General features: G+C 57.8%; 1 protein-coding gene across 1 annotated transcript in view; it reads right to left on the bottom strand.

The window, feature by feature from the left end:
- Nucleotides 1-25,357, bottom strand: part of dgki (diacylglycerol kinase, iota) — a 369,448-nt gene that overhangs the window by 133,511 nt on the left and 210,580 nt on the right. The window contains exon 18 of the mRNA XM_086008600.1: nucleotides 17,742-17,941. Coding sequence (XP_085864726.1) covers nucleotides 17,742-17,941 — 200 coding nt within the window. The remainder of the gene's footprint in view (nucleotides 1-17,741; nucleotides 17,942-25,357) is intronic.

Here is a 25,357-nt window from a genome sequence, read left to right on the forward strand (position 1 = left end):
ATTACTGATACAGTCCTAGCTGTATTATGTGCAGGTATTAGTGATACAGCTCTGCCTCTCTCTGTCTCTTTCGCTCATTCCCTCAGTCACTGTATTTGTGGCTGTGTAGTATATGAAGTACTGACAAAAAAGACAGGAAGGAGCAGAACCAAGAACACGACCCGAGGGTGAAAGGTGTGAGTGCAGAGAGAGGATTATTACTTACAGTGTGAAGCTATCAGGGGGAGCAGAGACACGTCTGAGATCAGCGTGCTGCACCTTATGGATACTGTGTGAACCAGCACACCACACCAGCAAGTGCCGAGCATAACATGGGTCAGGGAGGAGAGAGAAACATACCACATTTAGACCGGGAAGAAAGCAGGGGAAAGTCAATCAAGTACATCAGTAAACTGTGTAACGGAACAAGAAGCGATATCAGACTAAGAGGAGAAGAGGGGGAAACAAGGGGGTAATTTGAAACGAACTCACCGGGCAGGAATTCCAGGGGATTGGGTGGAGCGCTGGTTTTACACCCCGTCCGATATTGCTCTCCACTGACTTCAATAGAGAGTAAAACCGGACGGGGTGTGAAACCAGTGTTGTACCCGATCCCGTCAGTTTCCCGACGGGTGGGTTAGACTGAAATTGCCCCCCCTCAATATGCATTTTTCCGTCTAATTTATTTTCTCTGCTGTCCTAAAGACGCTGATGAAGCTGCAGCACATTCCCACTGGCTCCCCTCTGGCTGCTTGATCAAGTGAGCATTCTTCATTAGTGAGCCTCGACTGTGAATGAGGGTCATTAACTGAGGAGGGTTATCACGGTCAAGCCTGGTCTTATCCTCACCCGACATCCATCACAGGTCACTGGATGGCTATCGGGACTGGCAAACCTGGCTGATTTCCCCCTCCTTAGCTCAAGGGGGCCGCAAGAAATATTACCATTCCTAGTCTACAATAAAGTCTTCCTGGGAGTTTGCCACATGCAGGCTCCCTTGCTTATCCAGAATATTTTGTTACAAGTGTGGTGCACAGGCTCCTCAGGCACCTTGTATCATTCATGATGGACTCGTACGACACCAGGAGCTAAGACATAGCTGAGCTGTCCCAGGATTGATGTGAAGAGGAGCTTGTATTGCAGCTGGATACAGGAGTTAGGCAAAACCACAATGCTGGGACAAATAACACAGATTGGGGAAAACATAGGCAAAGGTCTCAGGAAAAACCCAGGTCTGGGGAAAGACACAGCATTGTGGGGGTAAATAGGATGACAGGAAGTATGCACCACATTGTAAAAATCAGGCACAGTCCCATATTGGTCCCAGTGTGTCATTGTGTCAACTTGAAGAACCAGTTAAAGAATATGCTAACATGCTGGGGCCCACTCTGCAATCATTCAGGAAGCGTTGGGCTGTTGTTCACATACAGCCAGTCTCTACAGGTGCACCTCGTCATGTCACCCACCATTTCTTGGGAATTAACATCCCTCTGATAGAGACTAGAGGGACTGGGGGTGAAATTGGTCTTCGACAGTAGTGCAAGGTGAGTGCTAACGAATTGCCAGTCTGTTTTTCGAGTAGGGTGCTCGATTTTCTATTCCGTTGAATTCAAAGGAAATCGGGTGGGGGGGGGGGGGCGGGGGATAAAACGGGTTGCCGATTCGCTGCTGTCTGTTTTGCGTTACTGTCAATGTAACCCCCACCGTGTCTGTGGCCATGCTGAAGGCTCTGTGGCCTAGAAATTCAGTATAGCCACTTTTGGGGCGCTCAAGTCGGGCGGCCGCTAAAGTTTGCGCCCGGCGCAAAGTCGCGCCCCCTTCGCCGATATTCAGTCGCATCGCCCCAAGAGGTTGCTGCTGCGCTAAAACAGGCGATGCACGACTATCTTTAGGTGCTAAGCCGGCGGTGCTGAGCGATAGCCCCGAGGCCGGGCGCAGCGCCGGTGCGGCGAGTTCTTGATTGACGGCAGACACTCTGGCGCCGGTCAGCTCTTAAAGGGGGAGGGTCGATTTGTTTGCCTGCCACGCCCTGCACACTGCAGCCCTCAACCTAGGCCTGACCACTTCAGCTTCACCTGCACAATGCCCAGGGCTATGGGGAAGGCCAGGGAGAGAGCGCAGCGCTTCAGCGACGGTGACCTGAGGCTGCTGGTTGGCGGAGTGGAGCGCAGGCGCCATGTTCTGTTTCCAGAAGGTGGCAAGAGGCCACTGCCCAGCGCCTACCGGAAAGCCTGGAGGGAGGTCTCCAACAGGGTGTCTTCCAACAGCGTGGTTGCCAGGACTCCTGTGCAATGCCGGAAGAAGTTCAACGACCTCACTCGGGTTGTCAGGGTGAGTACCCTTTCCAGTGTCCTCCTCATCCTTGCATGTGCACCTCACTTTATGGGCAAAGGGACCTGAAAGCCCTAATGGCCAGCCTTCATCCAACAGCTATGGGACTGGCATGAAAATCACTTGCACATTCAGCACTTTACACACTGTACAAGCTCTTCGACCATGGGAGGCAGTGCAGACAAGATCAGGGCTTCACACTGTACTTAGAGGCCGTCCTTCCTCTTGCAGGCCAAGGTGGCGCACAACCGGCGCAACCGAACTGAGACCGGGGGAGGCCGTCCTGACCTCAAAGAGCTCTCCGACCTCGACCAGCATGTGGAGCGCATTATGGCAGGCCGGCTGATTGGCCCCGTCGCCAGTGGAGATGCCGACCCTGTTCTGGGCACCAATGGTAAGGGCATCACCTTTTGGACCTCTCTCGTTCCACTTGCGCATGAGATCACCATCCTTTGCCACTGTCCGACCAATGCGGTGAATGGCAGCACTCATGCCTCCCTCGCTGCTGCCCTGTCCTCACTCTAAAGCTACTCTTGTGCCTTCCTGCTTTCAGATGGTGAATCACCAGGTGAGGAGGCGGGCCCTCAAGCTGCCACTGTCAGCCCTTCGGAAGACGAGGAGGAGGAAGAGGAAGCCGGCCCATCAGTGCCACCCTCAGCCGCGCCAGCCCATGGCGATGTAGGGGACACGTTTTCCCTGGAGGGGAGCCGGGGGGAAGGGTCGGAGGAGAGTGAAGCTCCGGGGCCCAGCGGCCTGCAGCAACGCGGGAGGGGTGGGGAAGCTCGGCGGACTTCTCCCCAGAGGGTGAGTGCGGCCTCCAGTCCTGCGACGGTCAGCACAGAGGAGGTGCGCCTCCTAGAGGAAATGGCCGTCCAGGCTGAGCGCAGGCACACTGAGCTCATGGCTGCAGTGGCAAGGATGCCTGACTCCATAGAGTCTCTGTCAAGGAGTGTGCAGCAATTCGGAGCAGCACAGGCCAGGAGTCTGCAACAATTCAGTGCAGCACAGGCCAGGAGTCTGGAACAATTCAGTGCAGCACAGGCCAGGAGTCTGCAGGACTTCGCGGCAGCACAGTCGGCTTCTAGCCAAGTGCTCAGTCGTGCCGTCCATTCACTGGCTGGTGTCATGCGGACACAGACCAGGGCCACACGGGCACTAACTGCTGCCACCCTCGCTGGATCAGCCAGGCATCGCCAGGGCACCCGCCGCGCAGCAGCAGCCCAGCAGTCTGTCCTTCAGCTGTTTGCTGCGCATGCTGCAGTGCTGGCCCGTGCGAGTGCCACTGTATCAGGCGACCAGCGAGCACCTGCGATCTGCCAGGTTGGCACCATTCCTGCAGCCGACACTGCCACTCCGCCATTGCAGCTGGCACGAGCCGCTGGACAGACTGCTGCCACCCAGCCAGAGTTGGAGCAGTCAGCAGCCGGCCACTCCAAGGCCAGAGCTGGTGCAGGCTGACCCCCAAGGGCATCTGCCGTCACGCCATCTGCCCCTCAGCAGCCTTCCCCCAGCCTTGCTGCAGCCACTGGGCTCCCATTGAGGAGCTGCTGCAGGGCGGGCAGGGGCCAGGCAAGGATGCGAAAGGCATCGCCCTTGCAGGGCAAAAAGTAGAAGGTATGCTCAAATGCCTGTTGTGTTTTTGTAAGGCCGAGACTGGTGTCTTTCTTTCTTTTTGTAAGGCCGAGACTGGTAGTTTTGTGTTTTTGGAGGGGGCTTCTCCACATGAGCATGTAATGTGGGAAGGGCAGGGGTTTTCAATAAATTATTGTTGTTAAATTGCACTGTGCATGGTTTTTTGGTTAAGTCCTGGTTGCCCTGCTCGGCTGAGGGCTTGTGGAGCGGCTACATTCATCTGCTGACATTGGCACAAGCCATTCCCTGAGAGGGGGCCTAGAACCAACGTTCAATAAGCCGGCGACGGGCGGCCCTTGCACTTTCTGCCTCCCTCCTGTGCTGGTCCTCCTCCTCCTCAGGTGGTCCTCCAATCTCTGGTGGCAGTGGCTGAGTCCTGCGGATAGCCAGGTTGTGCAGCATGCAGCAAACGACCACGAAATGGGAGACTCGCTCCGGCGAATATTGTAGGGCTCCACCGGAACGATCCAGACAGCGGAACCGTTGCTTCAGGATGCCGATTGTTTGTTCGATGATGTTCCTGGTCGCTTGATGGCTCTCGTTGTATCCCTCTTCAGCAGGGGTGCTGGGCGCACGGAGCGGGGTCATCAGCCAGGTACACAAAAGATAGCCTTTGTCCCCGATAAGCCATCCTCGTGGGTGAGGCTGTGCCTGGAATATGTCTGCCACAGAAGTCTGTCGCAGGATGAGGGCATCGTGGCTGCTGCCTGGAAAGCGGGCATTGACAGCTAGGATGAGCTGCCTGTGGTCACACACCAGCTGGACGTTCAGCGAATGGTAGCCCTTCCGGTTGCGGTAATCCTCGGCATTCTCCAGAGGTGCCCGCAAAGCCACATGCGTGCAGTCAATGGCGCCCTGCACCATGGGGAAGCCCGCGAATGCTGCAAAGCCCATTGCACGCTGTTGCTGCTTGGCAAGGGCCATGGAGAAGGAGATGAACTGACGTCTCCTTTTGAAAAGGGCATTGGTCACCTGGCGGATGCAGCAATGCACGGCGAACTGGGAGATGTTGGCAATGTCCCCAGTAGCGGATTGGAAGGAGCCGGTGGCATAGAAGTTGAGAGCCACCATCACCTTCACTGCCACCGACAGAGACGTCCTGCACCTCAGCTGTGGCTGCAGATCACCGCCAAGCAGGTGGCAGATCTCTGTGACCACGTCCCTTCTGAATCGCAGCCTCCGAACACACTGCTCCTCAGACATGTTGAGATAGGAGAACTGCTAGCGGTATACCCTGGGTGGGTAAGGCCTCCTTTGCCGACGCCTGTTGCCCCCTCTCTGTCTAGCCAGGGCTGCCACTCTCTCACGGCGTCTGAGAGCCCTTTGGATGTAATTGAGAAAGCCAGCGTTGACACCCATTGCAGCCCCCATAATATGCTGGCAAACAATGAGATGTCAATGAAGGCAAAGACTAGTGGAAAGCTGTGGCCTGAAGCCAGAAGTACCTGTCCGAGTGTTGGGCCAAAGCAGAAAGCTATCTACCTTGGTCTCTCTCCAAAGATCCGTTTCTCAAGAAGGAGTGCTGCGAAATGGCAGCCTTTTATAGTGCAGGAGGAGTGCCCTTTAATTTGCGCCCCCCGCGCCCCGCATCGGCTGAGCACCGTTCCACTCTAACAGTCGCTAGGGGCGCCAGGCGCACAATGGGGCGTTGCCACTGAAGTTCCAGTTCGGGGCGCACAAAGGGCGTTGCACGAGGAAATGACGTCATGATCTGCGCGCGCAGCTGAGCGCGCGCAAAGACTTTGCGCCGCCGCTAAATCTCTAGTGAATTTGGGGCAAGGCGCAGATCGCGCTGCGCCCGGGCGCTAGCCGCCTAGCGCCCGACATCTACTCCTCCTAAGGCGCTAACGGCTGGCGCAACCAACTGAATTTCTAGGCCTGTGTCTCTAAAGGCCGTGGCTTAAATGGACATGACAGGTGGACAGGCAAATCTGAATTCCTGCAGGCAGATGCAATACGGACTTGAGAGCAAGAGAGCTGAAGTTAGTGTTGGCAATAATAGTGGATGAATGCTTTATGTTTCCGACAACAGTGACTACGCTTCAAAAGTACTTCATTGGCTGTAAAGCGCTTTGGGACTCCCTGAGGTCGGGAAAGGCGCTAGTTAAATGCAAATAATTTCTCTTTCTTTCTTAATGATATATTTTAAATGGGCCATCTTTCCTTGCTCCCTCCAGGCCCTTATATGCAAGTAGGCCCAAGATGGCTCCCTCCAAGATAGTCAAGGGCTCCAGTTCAGATCTGTTCCCTTATGGTATGCGCTACCTGGTCATGCAAGCAGAGCAATAGTCTTGACGTGTTGTAAGTTGAAGGACTGACTAAAATAGCAGGCATGTGCTCAACCTACAGCCCTTCTTGTGCATTAGTGACCCTGCATCGTGAAGCTAGGCTGTGTTACCATGATTTTGTGTGTCATGTCCTTTGAAGGCTTTCAATTGTAAGTTACAGCTTGAATGCATGCCCTGCAGGTATGCACGGTAAGCACTCAAAAAGCTGTAGGGTTGAGGGAAGGCTTGGCACGGATAGGATCGATTGTGCAGTAGGTCGACAGGAAACACTCTGTGGCATGAATACTCGAGGGCCCTCCACCTGGTCAATGGGTAACCTTATCTTGACAGCTTCCTTAGGACGTGCTATTTTCTTCCACATCCGTTATCACAGAAAGAGCGGTCATGCTTCACACGTGAGCCTAGATAATGTGGGGGGCATCACATAAGAACATAATAAATAGGAGCAAGAGTAGGTCATATGGTCCCTCGAGCCTGCTCCGCCATTCAATAAGATCATAGCTGATCATTGACCTCGACTCCGATCTCCATATCCCTTGATTCCCCTAGACTCACGACTGAACACGATTCTGTCCTTGCCTAAAGGATCATTTTACAATTATAAATGGTCATGAAATCATGGGAGTGTGGGCCCGGATTCCCCATGGCTCTCCTGGTGGGTGAAGCGCCATGTTGGGAGTGCAAATTCATAAAGTTAGCCCTTTGATGGCCACTTACACTTTCCAGCGGGGGTCGTTGGATAACAGGCAGAAGTCGCAATTGTGTGGGAAAGGCTGGATGGACCAGAAGGTCACAGTTTGTAAGTTTGTCCCAAGCATGACTTTTTTACTCTTTTTATTACAATGCTTTGTGTTAGAGGCATTCAACATCATCACACGCAGAGTAGGGATCAGAATGCAGTACGCAAGTCAGCTGAGAACAATCTGCTTAGCAAGTTTATCATCTTATCATGTCTTCCACATTTCTAGTCAAGGCAAAGTAACCCCCTCCCCCAGAGCATGAATGGAAAGGGCCGGGTCTCCTACGGGAAAGGGCCGGGTCTCCTACGGGAAAGGGCAGGGTCTCCTACGGGAAAGGGCAGGGTCTCCTACGGGAAAGGGCCGGGTCTCCTACGGGAAAGGGCCGGGTCTCCTACGGGAAAGGGCCGGGTCTCCTACGGGAAAGGGCCGGGTCTCCTACGGGAAAGGGCAGGGTCTCCTATAGGAAAGGGCAGGGTCTTCTACGGGAAAGGGCAGGGTCTCCTACGGGAAAGGGCAGGGTCTCCTACGGGAAAGGGCCGGGTCTCCTACGGGAAAGGGCCGGGCCTCCTACGGGAAAGGGCAGGGTCTCCTACGGGAAAGGGCCGGGTCTTCTACGGGAAAGGGCAGGGTCTCCTACGGGAAAGGGCAGGGTCTCCTACGGGAAAGGGCAGGGTCTCCTAAGGGAAAGGGCCGGGTCTCCTACGGGAAAGGGCAGGGTCTCCTACGGGAAAGGGCCGGGTCTCCTACGGGAAAGGGCCGGGCCTCCTACGGGAAAGGGCATGGTCTTCTACGGGAAAGGGCCGGGTCTCCTACGGGAAAGGGCCGAGTCTCCTACGGGAAAGGGCAGGGTCTCCTACGGGAAAGGGCCGAGTCTCCTACGGGAAAGGGCCGGGTCTCCTACGGGAAAGGGCCGGGTCTCCTACGGGAAAGGGCCGAGTCTCCTACGGGAAAGGGCCGGGTCTCCTACGGGAAAGGGCCGGGTCTCCTACGGGAAAGGGCCGGGTCTCCTACGGGAAAGGGCCGGGTCTCCTACGGGAAAGGGCCGGGTCTCCTACGGGAAAGGGCAGGGTCTCCTACGGGAAAGGGCTGGGTCTCCTTTGGGAAAGGGCAGGGTCTCCTACGGGAAAGGGCAGGGTCTCCTACGGGAAAGGGCCGGGTCTCCTACGGGAAAGGGCCGGGTCTCCTACGGGAAAGGGCCGGGTCTCCTACGGGAAAGGGCCGGGTCTCCTACGGGAAAGGGCCGGGTCTCCTACAGGAAAGGGCCGGGTCTCCTACGGGAAAGGGCCGGGTCTCCTACGGGAAAGGGCAGGGTCTCCTACGGGAAAGGGCAGGGTCTCCTACGGGAAAGGGCAGGGTCTCCTACGGGAAAGGGCCGGGTCTCCTACGGGAAAGGGCCGGGTCTCCTACGGGAAAGGGCCGGGTCTCCTACGGGAAAGGGCAGGGTCTCCTACGGGAAAGGGCAGGGTCTTCTTTGGGAAAGGGCAGGGTCTCCTACGGGAAAGGGCCAGGTCTCCTATGGGAAAGGGCAGGGTCTCCTACGGGAAAGGGCCGGGTCTCCTACAGGAAAGGGCCGGGTCTCCTACGGGAAAGGGCCGAGTCTCCTACGGGAAAGGGCAGGGTCTCCTATAGGAAAGGGCAGGGTCTCCTACGGGAAAGGGCAGGGTCTCCTACGGGAAAGGGCAGGGTCTTCTTTGGGAAAGGGCTGGGTCTTCTACGGGAAAGGGCTGGGTCTCCTTTGGGAAAGGGCAGGGTCTTCTACGGGAAAGGGCCGGGTCTCCTACGGGAAAGGGCAGGGTCTCCTACGGGAAAGAGCTGGGTCTCCTTTGGGAAAGGGCAGGGTCTTCTACGGGAAAGGGCCGGGTCTCCTACGGGAAAGGGCTGGGTCTCCTTTGGGAAAGGGCAGGGTCTTCTACGGGAAAGGGCCGGGTCTCCTACGGAAAAGGGCCGGGTCTCCTACGGGAAAGGGCCGGGTCTCCTACGGGAAAGGGCCGAGTCTCCTACGGGAAAGGGCCGGGTCACCTACGGGAAAGGGCAGGGTCTCCTATGGGAAAGGGCACGGTCTCCTACGGGAAAGGGCCGAGTCTCCTACGGGAAAGGGCCGAGTCTCCTACGGGAAAGGGCAGGGTCTCCTACGGGAAAGGGCCGGGTCTCCTACGGGAAAGGGCCGAGTCTCCTACGGGAAAGGGCCGGGTCTCCTACGGGAAAGGGCCGGGTCTCCTACGGGAAAGGGCCGGGTCTCCTACGGGAAAGGGCCGGGTCTCCTACGGGAAAGGGCAGGGTCTTCTTTGGGAAAGGGCAGGGTCTCCTACGGGAAAGGGCCAGGTCTCCTATGGGAAAGGGCAGGGTCTCCTACGGGAAAGGGCCGGGTCTCCTACAGGAAAGGGCCGGGTCTCCTACGGAAAAGGGCCGGGTCTCCTACGGGAAAGGGCCGAGTCTCCTACGGGAAAGGGCCGGGTCTCCTACGGGAAAGGGCAGGGTCTCCTACGGGAAAGGGCTGGGTCTCCTTTGGGAAAGGGCCGGGTCTCCTACGGGAAAGGGCCGGGTCTCCTACGGGAAAGGGCCGGGTCTCCTACGGGAAAGGGCAGGGTCTCCTACGGGAAAGGGCAGGGTCTCCTACGGGAAAGGGCAGGGTCTCCTACGGGAAAGGGCCGGGTCTCCTACGGGAAAGGGCCGGGTCTCCTACGGGAAAGGGCCGGGTCTCCTACGGGAAAGGGCAGGGTCTCCTACGGGAAAGGGCAGGGTCTTCTTTGGGAAAGGGCAGGGTCTCCTACGGGAAAGGGCCAGGTCTCCTATGGGAAAGGGCAGGGTCTCCTACGGGAAAGGGCCGGGTCTCCTACAGGAAAGGGCCGGGTCTCCTACGGGAAAGGGCCGAGTCTCCTACGGGAAAGGGCAGGGTCTCCTATAGGAAAGGGCAGGGTCTCCTACGGGAAAGGGCAGGGTCTCCTACGGGAAAGGGCAGGGTCTTCTTTGGGAAAGGGCTGGGTCTTCTACGGGAAAGGGCTGGGTCTCCTTTGGGAAAGGGCAGGGTCTTCTACGGGAAAGGGCCGGGTCTCCTACGGGAAAGGGCAGGGTCTCCTACGGGAAAGAGCTGGGTCTCCTTTGGGAAAGGGCAGGGTCTTCTACGGGAAAGGGCCGGGTCTCCTACGGGAAAGGGCTGGGTCTCCTTTGGGAAAGGGCAGGGTCTTCTACGGGAAAGGGCCGGGTCTCCTACGGAAAAGGGCCGGGTCTCCTACGGGAAAGGGCCGGGTCTCCTACGGGAAAGGGCCGAGTCTCCTACGGGAAAGGGCCGGGTCACCTACGGGAAAGGGCAGGGTCTCCTATGGGAAAGGGCACGGTCTCCTACGGGAAAGGGCCGAGTCTCCTACGGGAAAGGGCCGAGTCTCCTACGGGAAAGGGCAGGGTCTCCTACGGGAAAGGGCCGGGTCTCCTACGGGAAAGGGCCGAGTCTCCTACGGGAAAGGGCCGGGTCTCCTACGGGAAAGGGCCGGGTCTCCTACGGGAAAGGGCCGGGTCTCCTACGGGAAAGGGCCGGGTCTCCTACGGGAAAGGGCAGGGTCTTCTTTGGGAAAGGGCAGGGTCTCCTACGGGAAAGGGCCAGGTCTCCTATGGGAAAGGGCAGGGTCTCCTACGGGAAAGGGCCGGGTCTCCTACAGGAAAGGGCCGGGTCTCCTACGGAAAAGGGCCGGGTCTCCTACGGGAAAGGGCCGAGTCTCCTACGGGAAAGGGCCGGGTCTCCTACGGGAAAGGGCAGGGTCTCCTACGGGAAAGGGCTGGGTCTCCTTTGGGAAAGGGCCGGGTCTCCTACGGGAAAGGGCAGGGTCTCCTACGGGAAAGGGCAGGGTCTCCTACGGGAAAGGGCTGGGTCTCCTTTGGGAAAGGGCCGGGTCTCCTACGGGAAAGGGCCGGGTCTCCTACGGAAAAGGGCCGGGTCTCCTACGGGAAAGGGCCGGGTCTCCTACGGGAAAGGGCCGAGTCTCCTACGGGAAAGGGCCGGGTCTCCTACGGGAAAGGGCCGAGTCTCCTACGGGAAAGGGCCGGGTCTCCTACGGGAAAGGGCAGGGTCTCCTTTGGGAAAGGGCAGGGTCTCCTAAGGGAAAGGGCCGAGTCTCCTACGGGAAAGGGCCGGGTCTCCTACGGGAAAGGGCCGGGTCTCCTACGGGAAAGGGCCGAGTCTCCTACGGGAAAGGGCCGAGTCTCCTACGGGAAAGGGCCGAGTCTCCTACGGGAAAGGGCCGGGTCTCCTACGGGAAAGGGCAGGGTCTCCTACGGGAAAGGGCCGGGTCTCCTACGGGAAAGGGCCGGGTCTCCTACGGGAAAGGGCCGAGTCTCCTACGGGAAAGGGCCGGGTCTCCTACGGGAAAGGGCCGGGTCTCCTACGGGAAAGGGCCGGGTCTCCTACGGGAAAGGGCCGGGTCTCCTACGGGAAAGGGCCGGGTCTCCTACGGGAAAGGGCCGGGTCTCCTATGGGAAAGGGCCGGGTCTCCTACGGGAAAGGGCCGGGTCTCCTACGGGAAAGGGCCGGGTCTCCTACGGGAAAGGGCAGGGTCTCCTACGGGAAAGGGCTGGGTCTCCTTTGGGAAAGGGCCGGGTCTCCTATGGGAAAGGGCCGGGTCTGCTTTGGGAAAGGGCCGAGTCTCCTACGGGAAAGGGCCGGGTCTCCTACGGGAAAGGGCAGGGTCTCCTACGGGAAAGGGCCGGGTCTCCTACGGGAAAGGGCAGGGTCTCCTACGGGAAAGGGCCGGGTCTCCTACGGGAAAGGGCCGGGTCTCCTACGGGAAAGGGCAGGGTCTCCTACGGGAAAGGGCCGGGTCTCCTACGGGAAACGGCCGGGTCTCCTACGGGAAAGGGCCGGGTCTCCTACGGGAAAGGGCAGGGTCTTCTTTGGGAAAGGGCAGGGTCTCCTACGGGAAAGGGCCAGGTCTCCTATGGGAAAGGGCAGGGTCTCCTACGGGAAAGGGCCGGGTCTCCTACAGGAAAGGGCCGGGTCTCCTACGGAAAAGGGCCGGGTCTCCTACGGGAAAGGGCCGAGTCTCCTACGGGAAAGGGCCGGGTCTCCTACGGGAAAGGGCAGGGTCTCCTACGGGAAAGGGCTGGGTCTCCTTTGGGAAAGGGCCGGGTCTCCTACGGGAAAGGGCAGGGTCTCCTACGGGAAAGGGCAGGGTCTCCTACGGGAAAGGGCTGGGTCTCCTTTGGGAAAGGGCCGGGTCTCCTACGGGAAAGGGCCGGGTCTCCTACGGAAAAGGGCCGGGTCTCCTACGGGAAAGGGCCGGGTCTCCTACGGGAAAGGGCCGAGTCTCCTACGGGAAAGGGCCGGGTCTCCTACGGGAAAGGGCCGAGTCTCCTACGGGAAAGGGCCGGGTCTCCTACGGGAAAGGGCAGGGTCTCCTTTGGGAAAGGGCAGGGTCTCCTAAGGGAAAGGGCCGGGTCTCCTACGGGAAAGGGCCGAGTCTCCTACGGGAAAGGGCCGGGTCTCCTACGGGAAAGGGCCGGGTCTCCTACGGGAAAGGGCCGAGTCTCCTACGGGAAAGGGCCGAGTCTCCTACGGGAAAGGGCCGAGTCTCCTACGGGAAAGGGCCGAGTCTCCTACGGGAAAGGGCCGGGTCTCCTACGGGAAAGGGCAGGGTCTCCTACGGGAAAGGGCCGGGTCTCCTACGGGAAAGGGCCGGGTCTCCTACGGGAAAGGGCCGAGTCTCCTACGGGAAAGGGCCGGGTCTCCTACGGGAAAGGGCCGGGTCTCCTACGGGAAAGGGCCGGGTCTCCTACGGGAAAGGGCCGGGTCTCCTATGGGAAAGGGCCGGGTCTCCTACGGGAAAGGGCCGGGTCTCCTACGGGAAAGGGCCGGGTCTCCTACGGGAAAGGGCAGGGTCTCCTACGGGAAAGGGCTGGGTCTCCTTTGGGAAAGGGCCGGGTCTCCTATGGGAAAGGGCCGGGTCTGCTTTGGGAAAGGGCCGGGTCTCCTACGGGAAAGGGCAGGGTCTCCTACGGGAAAGGGCAGGGTCTCCTACGGGAAAGAGCTGGGTCTCCTTTGGGAAAGGGCAGGGTCTTCTACGGGAAAGGGCCGGGTCTCCTACGGGAAAGGGCTGGGTCTCCTTTGGGAAAGGGCAGGGTCTTCTACGGGAAAGGGCCGGGTCTCCTACGGAAAAGGGCCGGGTCTCCTACGGGAAAGGGCCGGGTCTCCTACGGGAAAGGGCCGAGTCTCCTACGGGAAAGGGCCGGGTCACCTACGGGAAAGGGCAGGGTCTCCTATGGGAAAGGGCACGGTCTCCTACGGGAAAGGGCCGAGTCTCCTACGGGAAAGGGCCGAGTCTCCTACGGGAAAGGGCAGGGTCTCCTACGGGAAAGGGCCGGGTCTCCTACGGGAAAGGGCCGAGTCTCCTACGGGAAAGGGCCGGGTCTCCTACGGGAAAGGGCCGGGTCTCCTACGGGAAAGGGCCGGGTCTCCTACGGGAAAGGGCCGGGTCTCCTACGGGAAAGGGCAGGGTCTTCTTTGGGAAAGGGCAGGGTCTCCTACGGGAAAGGGCCAGGTCTCCTATGGGAAAGGGCAGGGTCTCCTACGGGAAAGGGCCGGGTCTCCTACAGGAAAGGGCCGGGTCTCCTACGGAAAAGGGCCGGGTCTCCTACGGGAAAGGGCCGAGTCTCCTACGGGAAAGGGCCGGGTCTCCTACGGGAAAGGGCAGGGTCTCCTACGGGAAAGGGCTGGGTCTCCTTTGGGAAAGGGCCGGGTCTCCTACGGGAAAGGGCAGGGTCTCCTACGGGAAAGGGCAGGGTCTCCTACGGGAAAGGGCTGGGTCTCCTTTGGGAAAGGGCCGGGTCTCCTACGGGAAAGGGCCGGGTCTCCTACGGAAAAGGGCCGGGTCTCCTACGGGAAAGGGCCGGGTCTCCTACGGGAAAGGGCCGAGTCTCCTACGGGAAAGGGCCGGGTCTCCTACGGGAAAGGGCCGAGTCTCCTACGGGAAAGGGCCGGGTCTCCTACGGGAAAGGGCAGGGTCTCCTTTGGGAAAGGGCAGGGTCTCCTAAGGGAAAGGGCCGGGTCTCCTACGGGAAAGGGCCGAGTCTCCTACGGGAAAGGGCCGGGTCTCCTACGGGAAAGGGCCGGGTCTCCTACGGGAAAGGGCCGAGTCTCCTACGGGAAAGGGCCGAGTCTCCTACGGGAAAGGGCCGAGTCTCCTACGGGAAAGGGCCGGGTCTCCTACGGGAAAGGGCAGGGTCTCCTACGGGAAAGGGCCGGGTCTCCTACGGGAAAGGGCCGGGTCTCCTACGGGAAAGGGCCGAGTCTCCTACGGGAAAGGGCCGGGTCTCCTACGGGAAAGGGCCGGGTCTCCTACGGGAAAGGGCCGGGTCTCCTACGGGAAAGGGCCGGGTCTCCTACGGGAAAGGGCCGGGTCTCCTACGGGAAAGGGCCGGGTCTCCTATGGGAAAGGGCCGGGTCTCCTACGGGAAAGGGCCGGGTCTCCTACGGGAAAGGGCCGGGTCTCCTACGGGAAAGGGCAGGGTCTCCTACGGGAAAGGGCTGGGTCTCCTTTGGGAAAGGGCCGGGTCTCCTATGGGAAAGGGCCGGGTCTGCTTTGGGAAAGGGCCGAGTCTCCTACGGGAAAGGGCCGGGTCTCCTACGGGAAAGGGCAGGGTCTCCTACGGGAAAGGGCCGGGTCTCCTACGGGAAAGGGCAGGGTCTCCTACGGGAAAGGGCCGGGTCTCCTACGGGAAAGGGCCGGGTCTCCTACGGGAAAGGGCAGGGTCTCCTACGGGAAAGGGCCGGGTCTCCTACGGGAAACGGCCGGGTCTCCTACGGGAAAGGGCCGGGTCTCCTACGGGAAAGGGCAGGGTCTTCTTTGGGAAAGGGCAGGGTCTCCTACGGGAAAGGGCCAGGTCTCCTATGGGAAAGGGCAGGGTCTCCTACGGGAAAGGGCCGGGTCTCCTACAGGAAAGGGCCGGGTCTCCTACGGAAAAGGGCCGGGTCTCCTACGGGAAAGGGCCGAGTCTCCTACGGGAAAGGGCCGGGTCTCCTACGGGAAAGGGCAGGGTCTCCTACGGGAAAGGGCTGGGTCTCCTTTGGGAAAGGGCCGGGTCTCCTACGGGAAAGGGCAGGGTCTCCTACGGGAAAGGGCAGGGTCTCCTACGGGAAAGGGCTGGGTCTCCTTTGGGAAAGGGCCGGGTCTCCTACGGGAAAGGGCCGGGTCTCCTACGGAAAAGGGCCGGGTCTCCTACGGGAAAGGGCCGGGTCTCCTACGGGAAAGGGCCGAGTCTCCTACGGGAAAGGGCCGGGTCTCCTACGGGAAAGGGCCGAGTCTCCTACGGGAAAGGGCCGGGTCTCCTACGGGAAAGGGCAGGGTCTCCTTTGGGAAAGGGCAGGGTCTCCTAAGGGAAAGGGCCGGGTCTCCTACGGGAAAGGGCCGAGTCTCCTACGGGAAAGGGCCGGGTCTCCTACGGGAAAGGGCCGGGTCTCCTACGGGAAAGGGCCGAGTCTCCTACGGGAAAGGGCCGAGTCTCCTACGGGAAAGGGCCGAGTCTCCTACGGGAAAGGGCCGGGTCTCCTACGGGAAAGGGCAGGGTCTCCTACGGGAAAGGGCCGGGTCTCCTACGGGAAAGGGCCGGGTCTCCTACGGGAAAGGGCCGAGTCTCCTACGGGAAAGGGCCGGGTCTCCTACGGGAAAGGGCCGGGTCTCCTACGGGAAAGGGCCGGGTCTCCTACGGGAAAGGGCCGGGTCTCCTACGGGAAAGGGCCGGGTCTCCTACGGGAAAGGGCCGGGTCTCCTACGGGAAAGGGCAGGGTCTCCTACGGGAAAGGGCTGGGTCTCCTTTGGGAAAGGGCCGGGTCTCCTATGGGAAAGGGCCGGGTCTGCTTTGGGAAAGGGCCGGGTCTCCTACGGGAAAGGGCAGGGTCTCCTACGGGAAAGGGCCGGGTCTCCTACGGGAAAGGGCTGGGTCTCCTACGGGATAGGGCCGGGTCTCCTACGGGAAAGGGCAGGGTCTCCTACGGGAAAGGGCCGGGTCTCCTACGGGAAAGGGCCGGGTCTCCTACGGGAAAGGGCAGGGTCTCCTACGGGATAGGGCCGGGTCTCCTACGGGATAGGGCCGGGTCTCCTACGGGAAAGGGCAGGGTCTCCTACGGGATAGGGCCGGGTCTCCTACGGGAAAGGGCCGGGTCTCCTACGGGAAAGGGCAGGGTCTCCTACGGGATAGGGCCGGGTCTCCTACGGGAATAACCTACCAAATACTCTCCCCTGCAGCTCTTAGAATTTCTGGGATCTTCACAGTCGAGCTAGAAGATTATCCATTAACAGAAATGACGGAAGAGCAAGCCTTTGGCTCAGTGGGATCATTCCCACCTCTGAGTCGGAGGGTACAGGGTTCGAACCCCGCTCCGGACATTCCTGGTGAATGGAGACCGGAGCTCCAGCTCCGAATTCTGGATAGGTATCCGGTGGGTGTGGGTGCCCCGCCTCATGTATGGATTGTGGGCGCCCATAAAACCCTCCTGCCTTGGAGGACTAGCCCCCCTATTGGCTGGTATAAAGATGGGTTATGCCCATGGAAAGAACGTTCATGTTGTGGCCTGTCAGACTATTAATCAGCCTCGGAATCCTTCCACTACTTACAAACATACGAACAATGACAGACGGGAAAAGACCCTCTGGTCCACCCAGCCTGTCCCACACACCTGCGAGTCCCTGTGCACCACAATATATACACTCCTCACCCCACCCGAAATCCATGTCATCTGCTGGGAGAGGCGAGAAAAGAGATACAAACCCAGGCCAAAAAATCTGGGTAATTCCTCTCCGACCGAAACTAGTCCAGGAGATCACTTTGGCCCTGATAATTCCCTGAAGTACCTACCATTTGTAAGAGGTGATCTCTGCCTCAACCAGAAACAGGTTCAGCTCTCGCTTGAAGGAATTCAGTGAGTCGACATCCACCGCTTGAGCCGGCAGCCTGTTAAAAATATGGGCTAGGGGCTCGCTCAGCACGTGTCCCATCTCCTCGTGGACCCTCGGGTGGATATCATCTGGCCCGCTCCTCTATCTATTTTCAAGTTCTTAATTCTTTTTAAAACAATATGCTCATCTAATTTAACACTACTAGTTTTATTTAAATCATTCAATTTGAATAGTCGAGCATCATCTTCAAGAGTGAAGACCAATTCAAAGCACACATTTAATATTTCTGCCATACCAGTGAATCCTTTATAACCTGTCCTTGAACATTCTTCAATGGCCCAATACAGTCTTTGACAGTTCTCTGACTCTTCACATAACTGAAAAGCTTTCCCCATTACTTCCACAAATGTCTACAATCCTCTTTTCCATTATCCTTTTCGCTGATCTAACAGCAGCCTTTCTTTTCTTTACCTGCTCCTTGTACTCAGCTCTGTTTAGTTGAATATTGATGTCTTTAATTTATAGAAAAATTTCTGTTTACATCTTATCTGTCTTTGTACATAACCAGTCAGCTACCTTGACTTTTTCTTATCACATTCCCTTCTTTTGACTTTGGGTACACATTTGTCTTCACATTTTTTATCTTGTTCTTAAAAACTTCCATTTGTATTCCACGGTCTCCTCACCACCCAGGAGGTTTAGCCAATTTACCCGTTCCAAATTGTCTGCCATTTTAGTGAAGTTTGCTCTTCTGACCCCTGGTACGAGTTGCAGATTCTCAGCACCTTTAGTTGTACCAGCCAATTGAAATGTCACACCACTTTCCAGGGGAAGTGTGTGAAGATACAAAAACAACACACCCTTTAATGTGAAGCAGAAAGCAAACCACTCACTCATTCAGTAATGGCATGGAGGTCCTCCGCTTGCACTTCTGCACCATGTTGGCCTGGTTCCTCAGTGAGATTCGAATGACCGATGGGCTCAGCCGGCATGGCTCCCCATCTACCTGCATGGGAATTGTCTTGTAAGTGGTGAGAATCACCTCTCGGCACTGGTGGAGCCGCTCCCCGTGACCCCCGACCTGAAGGGCAGCCTGAATTAAACAAGGACAAGAATTATCTCTGCCTCCAGGTTTGGATCCATGCTCTGCTGTCAACAGCAGAGGCAACAAAACAGAACGGGCCACGTTCAACAGCTGTCTCCAAAAATTCAAAAATACATCTGAGTGATGATATCCTCAGGAATACTCGAGATCACACGGCAATGCTGTTCTTGAGAACATTGAGTAACACCAGGCTCATCAACATCAAGCTATGGCAGACTCAAGAAAAGTGATTGATTCAAGAACTCTGATCAACTAAGCTCAAACAACGAGGTAAAATGAAGTAATTCTGTTACTTGGTTTGTGTCTTCATCAAGTGATATGGGTGAGTGTAGCGGGCTTGGGAGGAACAGGTGACTTTGGACCGCAGGTTCCCAAAGCTCTCCACCACTGGGGGTTTTCTCACCTCATGTCTGGATCTGTTGTAGACGCATTGAAAGAGATTGATTGCTATGATTAGTCAATAACTCCATTATTGTTGCATCATGCATTTACCAGGATGGTAGAAGGTGAGCTAGATGGACCATAGACATTTTCAGTCTAGCAATTCCTGCGTTCCTACGTACCTGATAACACTGAATGACACCAAACTCAAGGAAAGTGAGTGACATTGAACTCAAAACCTCTGAGCAATACAGGACTTGAGAACACCCAGCCATGCCAGGCACTGAACGTCAGGCTTGAAGGAATCGAGTGATGCTGGACTCGTGAACACGGAGTGATGTTGGACTCGTGAACACGGAATGATGCTGGACTCGTGAACACGGAGCGATGCTGGACTGGTGAACATGGAGCGATGCTGGACTCGTGAACATGGAGCGATGCTGGACTCGTGAACATGGAGCGATGCTGGACACGTGAACAAGGAGCGATGCTGGACACGTGAACAAGGAGCGATGCTGGACTGGTGAACATGGAGCGATGCTGGACTCGTGAACACGGAATGATGCTGGACTCGTGAACATGGAGCGATGCTGGACTCGTGAACATGGAGCGATGCTGGACTCGTGAACAAGGAGCGATGCTGGACTCGTGAACAAGGAGCGATGCTGGACTCGTGAACACGGAGCGATGCTGGACTCGTGAACACGGAGCGATGCTGGACACGTGAACAAGGAGCGATGCTGGACTGGTGAACACGGAGCGATGCTGGACTCATGAACAAGGAGCGATGCTGGACTCGTGAACAAGGAGCGATGCTGGACTCGTGAACATGGAGCAATGCTGGACTCGTGAACATGGAGCGATGCTGGACTCGTGAACAAGGAGCGATGCTGGACTGGTGAACAAGGAGCGATGCTGGACGCGTGAACAAGGAGCGATGCTGGACTCGTGAACACGGAGTGATGCTGGACTGGTGAACAAGGAGCGATGCTGGACTGGTGAACAAGGAGCGATGCTGGACTCCTGAACACGGAGCGATGCTGGACTGGTGAACATGGAGCGATGCTGGACTCGTGAACATGGAGCGATGCTGGACTCGTGAACACGGAGCGATGCTGGACTCGTGAACAAGGAGCGATGCTGGACTCGTGAACACGGAGCGATGCTGGACTCGTGAGCACGGAGTGATGTTGGACTCGTAAACACGGAAGGATGCTGGACTCGTGAACACGGAGCGATGCTGGACTCGTGAACAAGGAGCGATGCTGGACTCGTGAACATGGAGCGATGCTGGACTGGTGAACAAGGAGCGATGCTGGACTGGTGAACACGGAGCGATGCTGGGCTCGTGAACAAGGAGCGATGCTGGACTGGTGAACACGGAGCGATGCTGGGCTCGTGAACACGGAGCGATGCTGGACTCGTGAACATGGAGCGATGCTGGACACGTGAACAAGGAGCGATGCTGGACTCGTGAACAAGGAGCGATGCTGGACTGGTGAACAAGGAGCGATGCTGGACTCGTGAACAAGGAGCGATGCTGGACTCGTGAACAAGGAGCGATGCTGGACTGGTGAACAAGGAGCGATGCTGGACTCGTGAACAAGGAGCGATGCTGGACTCGTGAACACGGAGCGATGCTGGACTCGTGAACACGGAGCGATGCTGGACTCGTGAACATGGAGCGATGCTGGACTCGTGAACAAGGAGCGATGCTGGACTCGTGAACAAGGAGCGATGCTGGACTCGTGAACAAGGAGCGATGCTGGACTCGTGAACACGGATCGATGCTGGACTCGTGAACAAGGAGCGATGCTGGACTCGTGAACACGGAGCGATGCTGGACTCGTGAACATGGAGCGATGCTGGACTCGTGAAAAAGGAGCGATGCTGGACTGGTGAACAAGGAGCGATGCTGGACTCGTGAACAAGGAGCGATGCTGGACTCGTGAACATGGAGTGATGCTGGACTGGTGAACAAGGAGCGATGCTGGACTGGTGAACAAGGAGCGATGCTGGACTCCTGAACACGGAGCGATGCTGGACTGGTGAACATGGAGCGATGCTGGACTCGTGAACACGGAGCGATGCTGGACTCGTGAACACGGAGCGATGCTGGACTCGTGAACAAGGAGCGATGCTGGACTCGTGAACACGGAGCGATGCTGGACTCGTGAACAAGGAGCGAAGCTGGACTCGTGAACAAGGAGCGATGCTAGACTCGTGAACAAGGAGCGATGCTGGACTCGTGAACAAGGAGCGATGCTGGACTCGTGAACAAGGAGCGATGCTGGACTCGTGAACAAGGAGCGATGCTGGACTCGTGAACAAGGAGCGATGCTGGACTCGTGAACAAGGAGCGATGCTGGACTGGTGAACAAGGAGCGATGCTGGACTCGTGAACAAGGAGTGATGCTGGACTGGTGAACACGGAGCAATGCTGGACTCGTGAACAAGGAGCGAAGCTGGACTCGTGAACAAGGAGCGATGCTAGACTCGTGAACAAGGAGCGATGCTGGACTCGTGAACAAGGAGCGATGCTGGACTCGTGAACAAGGAGCGATGCTGGACTCGTGAACAAGGAGCGATGCTGGACTCGTGAACAAGGAGCGATGCTGGACTCGTGAACAAGGAGCGATGCTGGACTGGTGAACAAGGAGCGATGCTGGACTCGTGAACAAGGAGTGATGCTGGACTGGTGAACACGGAGCAATGCTGGACTCGTGAACAAGGAGCGATGCTGGACTCGTGAACAAGGAGCGATGCTGGACTCGTAAACAAGGAGCGATGCTGGACACGAGAACAAGGAGCGATGCTGGACTCGTGAACAAGGAGCGATGCTGGACTCGTGAACACGGAGCGATGCTGGACTGGTGAACAAGGAGCGATGCTGGACTCGTGAACATGGAGCGATGCTGGACTGGTGAACAAGGAGCGATGCTGGACTGGTGAACACGGAGCGATGCTGGGCTCGTGAACAAGGAGCGATGCTGGACTGGTGAACACGGAGCGATGCGGGGCTCGTGAACACGGAGCGATGCTGGACTCGTGAACATGGAGCGATGCTGGACACGTGAACAAGGAGCGATGCTGGACTCGTGAACAAGGAGCGATGCTGGACTGGTGAACAAGGAGCGATGCTGGACTCGTGAACAAGGAGCGATGCTGGACTCGTGAACACGGATCGATGCTGGACTCGTGAACACGGAGCGATGCTGGACTCGTGAACAAGGAGCGATGCTGGACTCGTGAACAAGGAGCGATGCTGGACTCGTGAACACGGAGCGATGCTGGACTCGTGAACACGGAGCGATGCTGGACTCGTGAACACGGAGCGATGCTGGACTCGTGAACACGGAGCGATGCTGGACTCGTGAACATGGAGCGATGCTGGACTCGTGAACATGGAGCGATGCTGGACTCGTGAACAAGGAGCGATGCTGGACTCGTGAACAAGGAGCGATGCTGGACTCGTGAACAAGGAGCGATGCTGGACTCGTGAACACGGATCGATGCTGGACTCGTGAACAAGGAGCGATGCTGGACTCGTGAACATGGAGCGATGCTGGACTCGTGAACATGGAGCGATGCTGGACTCGTGAACAAGGAGCGATGCTGGACTCGTGAACAAGGAGCGATGCTGGACTCGTGAACACGGAGCGATGCTGGACTCGTGAACACGGATCGATGCTGGACTCGTGAACAAGGAGCGATGCTGGACTCGTGAACACGGAGCGATGCTGGACTCGTGAACATGGAGCGATGCTGGACTCGTGAACAAGGAGCGATGCTGGACTGGTGAACAAGGAGCGATGCTGGACTCGTGAACAAGGAGCGATGCTGGACTCGTGAACACGGAGCGATGCTGGACTGGTGAACAAGGAGCGATGCTGGACTGGTGAACAAGGAGCGATGCTGGACTCCTGAACACGGAGCGATGCTGGACTGGTGAACATGAAGCGATGCTGGACTCGTGAACATGGAGCGATGCTGGACTCGTGAACACGGAGCGATGCTGGACTCGTGAACAAGGAGCGATGCTGGACTCGTGAACACGGAGCGATGCTGGACTCGTGAACAAGGAGCGAAGCTGGACTCGTGAACAAGGAGCGATGCTGGACTCGTGAACACGGAGCGATGCTGGACTCGTGAACAAGGAGCGATGCTGGACTCGTGAACAAGGAGCGATGCTGGACACGTGAACAAGGAGCGATGCTGGACTCGTGAACAAGGAGCGATGCTGGACTCGTGAACACGGAGCGATGCTGGACTCGTGAACATGGAGCGATGCTGGACTCGTGAACAAGGAGCGATGCTGGACTCGTGAACAAGGAGCGATGCTGGACTCGTGAACACGGAGCGATGCTGGACTCGTGAACATGGAGCGATGCTGGACTCGTGAACACGGAGCGATGCTGGACTCGTGCACACGGAGCGATGCTGGACTCGTGAACAAGGAGCGATGCTGGACTGGTGAACAAGGAGCGATGCTGGACTCGTGAACACGGAGCGATGCTGGACTCGTGAACACGGAGCGATGCTGGACTGGTGAACACGGAGCGATGCTGGACTGGTGAACAAGGAGCGATGCTGGACTCGTGAACAAGGAGCGATGCTGGACACGTGAACAAGGAGCGATGCTAGACTCGTGAACAAGGAGCGATGCTGGACTCGTGAACACGGAGCGATGCTGGACTGGTGAACAAGGAGCGATGCTGGACACGTGAACAAGGAGCGATGCTGGACTCGTGAACACGGAGCGATGCTGGACTCCTGAACACGGAGCGATGCTGGACTCGTGAACACGGAGCGATGCTGGACTCGTGAACAAGGAGCGATGCTGGACTGGTGAACAAGGAGCGATGCTGGACTCGTGAACAAGGAGCGATGCTGGACTCGTGAACATGGAGCGATGCTGGACTCGTGAACAAGGAGCGATGCTGGACTCGTGAACACGGAGCGATGCTGGACTCGTGAACACGGAGCGATGCTGGACTGGTGAACAAGGAGCGATGCTGGACTCGTGAACAAGGAGCGATGCTGGACTCGTGAACAAGGAGCGATGCTGGACTCGTGAACAAGGAGCGATGCTGGACACGTGAACAAGGAGCGATGCTGGACTCGTGAACACGGAGCGATGCTGGACTCGTGAACACGGAGCGATGCTGGACTCGTGAACGAGGAGCGATGCTGGACTCGTGAACAAGGAGCGATGCTGGACTCGTGAACAAGGAGCGATGCTGGACACGTGAACAAGGAGCGATGCTGGACTCGTGAACACGGAGCGATGCTGGACTCGTGAACACGGAGCGATGCTGGACTCGTGAACATGGAGCGATGCTGGACTCGTGAACATGGAGCGATGCTGGACTCGTGAACACGGAGCGATGCTGGACTCGTGAACAAGGAGCGATGCTGGACTGGTGAACAAGGAGCGATGCTGGACTCGTGAACACGGAGCGATGCTGGACTGGTGAACACGGAGCGATGCTGGACTGGTGAACACGGAGCGATGCTGGACTGGTGAACACGGAGCGATGCTGGAATGGTGAACAAGGAGCGATGCTGGACTCGTGAACAAGGAGCGATGCTGGACTCGTGAACAAGGAGCGATGCTGGACACGTGAACAAGGAGCGATGCTAGACTCGTGAACAAGGAGCGATGCTGGACTGGTGAACAAGGAGCGATGCTGGACTCGTGAACAAGGAGCGATGCTGGACTCGTGAACAAGGAGCGATGCTGGACTCGTGAACACGGAGCGATGCTGGACTCGTGAACACGGAGTGATGTTGGACTCGTGAACACGGAAGGATGCTGGACTCATGAACACGGAGCGATGCTGGACTCGTGAACAAGGAGCGATGCTGGACTCGTGAACACGGAGCGATGCTGGACTGGTGAACAAGGAGCGATGCTGGACTGGTGAACAAGGAGCGATGCTGGACTGGTGAACACGGAGCGATGCTGGGCTCGTGAACACGGAGCGATGCTGGACTCGTGAACATGGAGCGATGCTGGACACGTGAACAAGGAGCGATGCTGGACTCGTGAACAAGGAGCGATGCTGGACTGGTGAACAAGGAGCGATGCTGGACTCGTGAACAAGGAGCGATGCTGGACTCGTGAACAAGGAGCGATGCTGGACTCGTGAACAAGGAGCGATGCTGGACTCGTGAACACGGAGTGATGTTGGACTCGTGAACAAGGAGCGATGCTGGACTCGTGAACACGGAGCGATGCTGGACTCGTGAACACGGAGCGATGCTGGACTGGTGAACAAGGAGCGATGCTGGACACGTGAACAAGGAGCGATGCTGCACTCGTGAACACGGAGCGATGCTGGACTCGTGAACACGGAGCGATGCTGGACTCGTGAACACGGAGCGATGCTGGACTCGTGAACACGGAGCGATGCTGGACTCGTGAACACGGAGCGATGCTGGACTCGTGAACACGGAGCGATGCTGGACTGGTGAACACGGAGCGATGCTGGACTGGTGAACACGGAGCGATGCTGGAATGGTGAACAAGGAGCGATGCTGGACTCGTGAACAAGGAGCGATGCTGGACTCGTGAACAAGGAGCGATGCTGGACACGTGAACAAGGAGCGATGCTAGACTCGTGAACAAGGAGCGATGCTGGACTGGTGAACAAGGAGCGATGCTGGACTCGTGAACAAGGAGCGATGCTGGACTCGTGAACAAGGAGCGATGCTGGACTCGTGAACACGGAGCGATGCTGGACTCGTGAACACGGAGTGATGTTGGACTCGTGAACACGGAAGGATGCTGGACTCATGAACACGGAGCGATGCTGGACTCGTGAACAAGGAGCGATGCTGGACTCGTGAACACGGAGCGATGCTGGACTGGTGAACAAGGAGCGATGCTGGACTGGTGAACAAGGAGCGATGCTGGACTGGTGAACACGGAGCGATGCTGGGCTCGTGAACACGGAGCGATGCTGGACTCGTGAACATGGAGCGATGCTGGACACGTGAACAAGGAGCGATGCTGGACTC

This window comes from Somniosus microcephalus, chromosome 16 (assembly GCF_052327205.1).
Source record: "Somniosus microcephalus isolate GS21.2 chromosome 16, FLI_Smic_1.0, whole genome shotgun sequence".
NCBI lineage: Eukaryota > Metazoa > Chordata > Chondrichthyes > Squaliformes > Somniosidae > Somniosus > Somniosus microcephalus.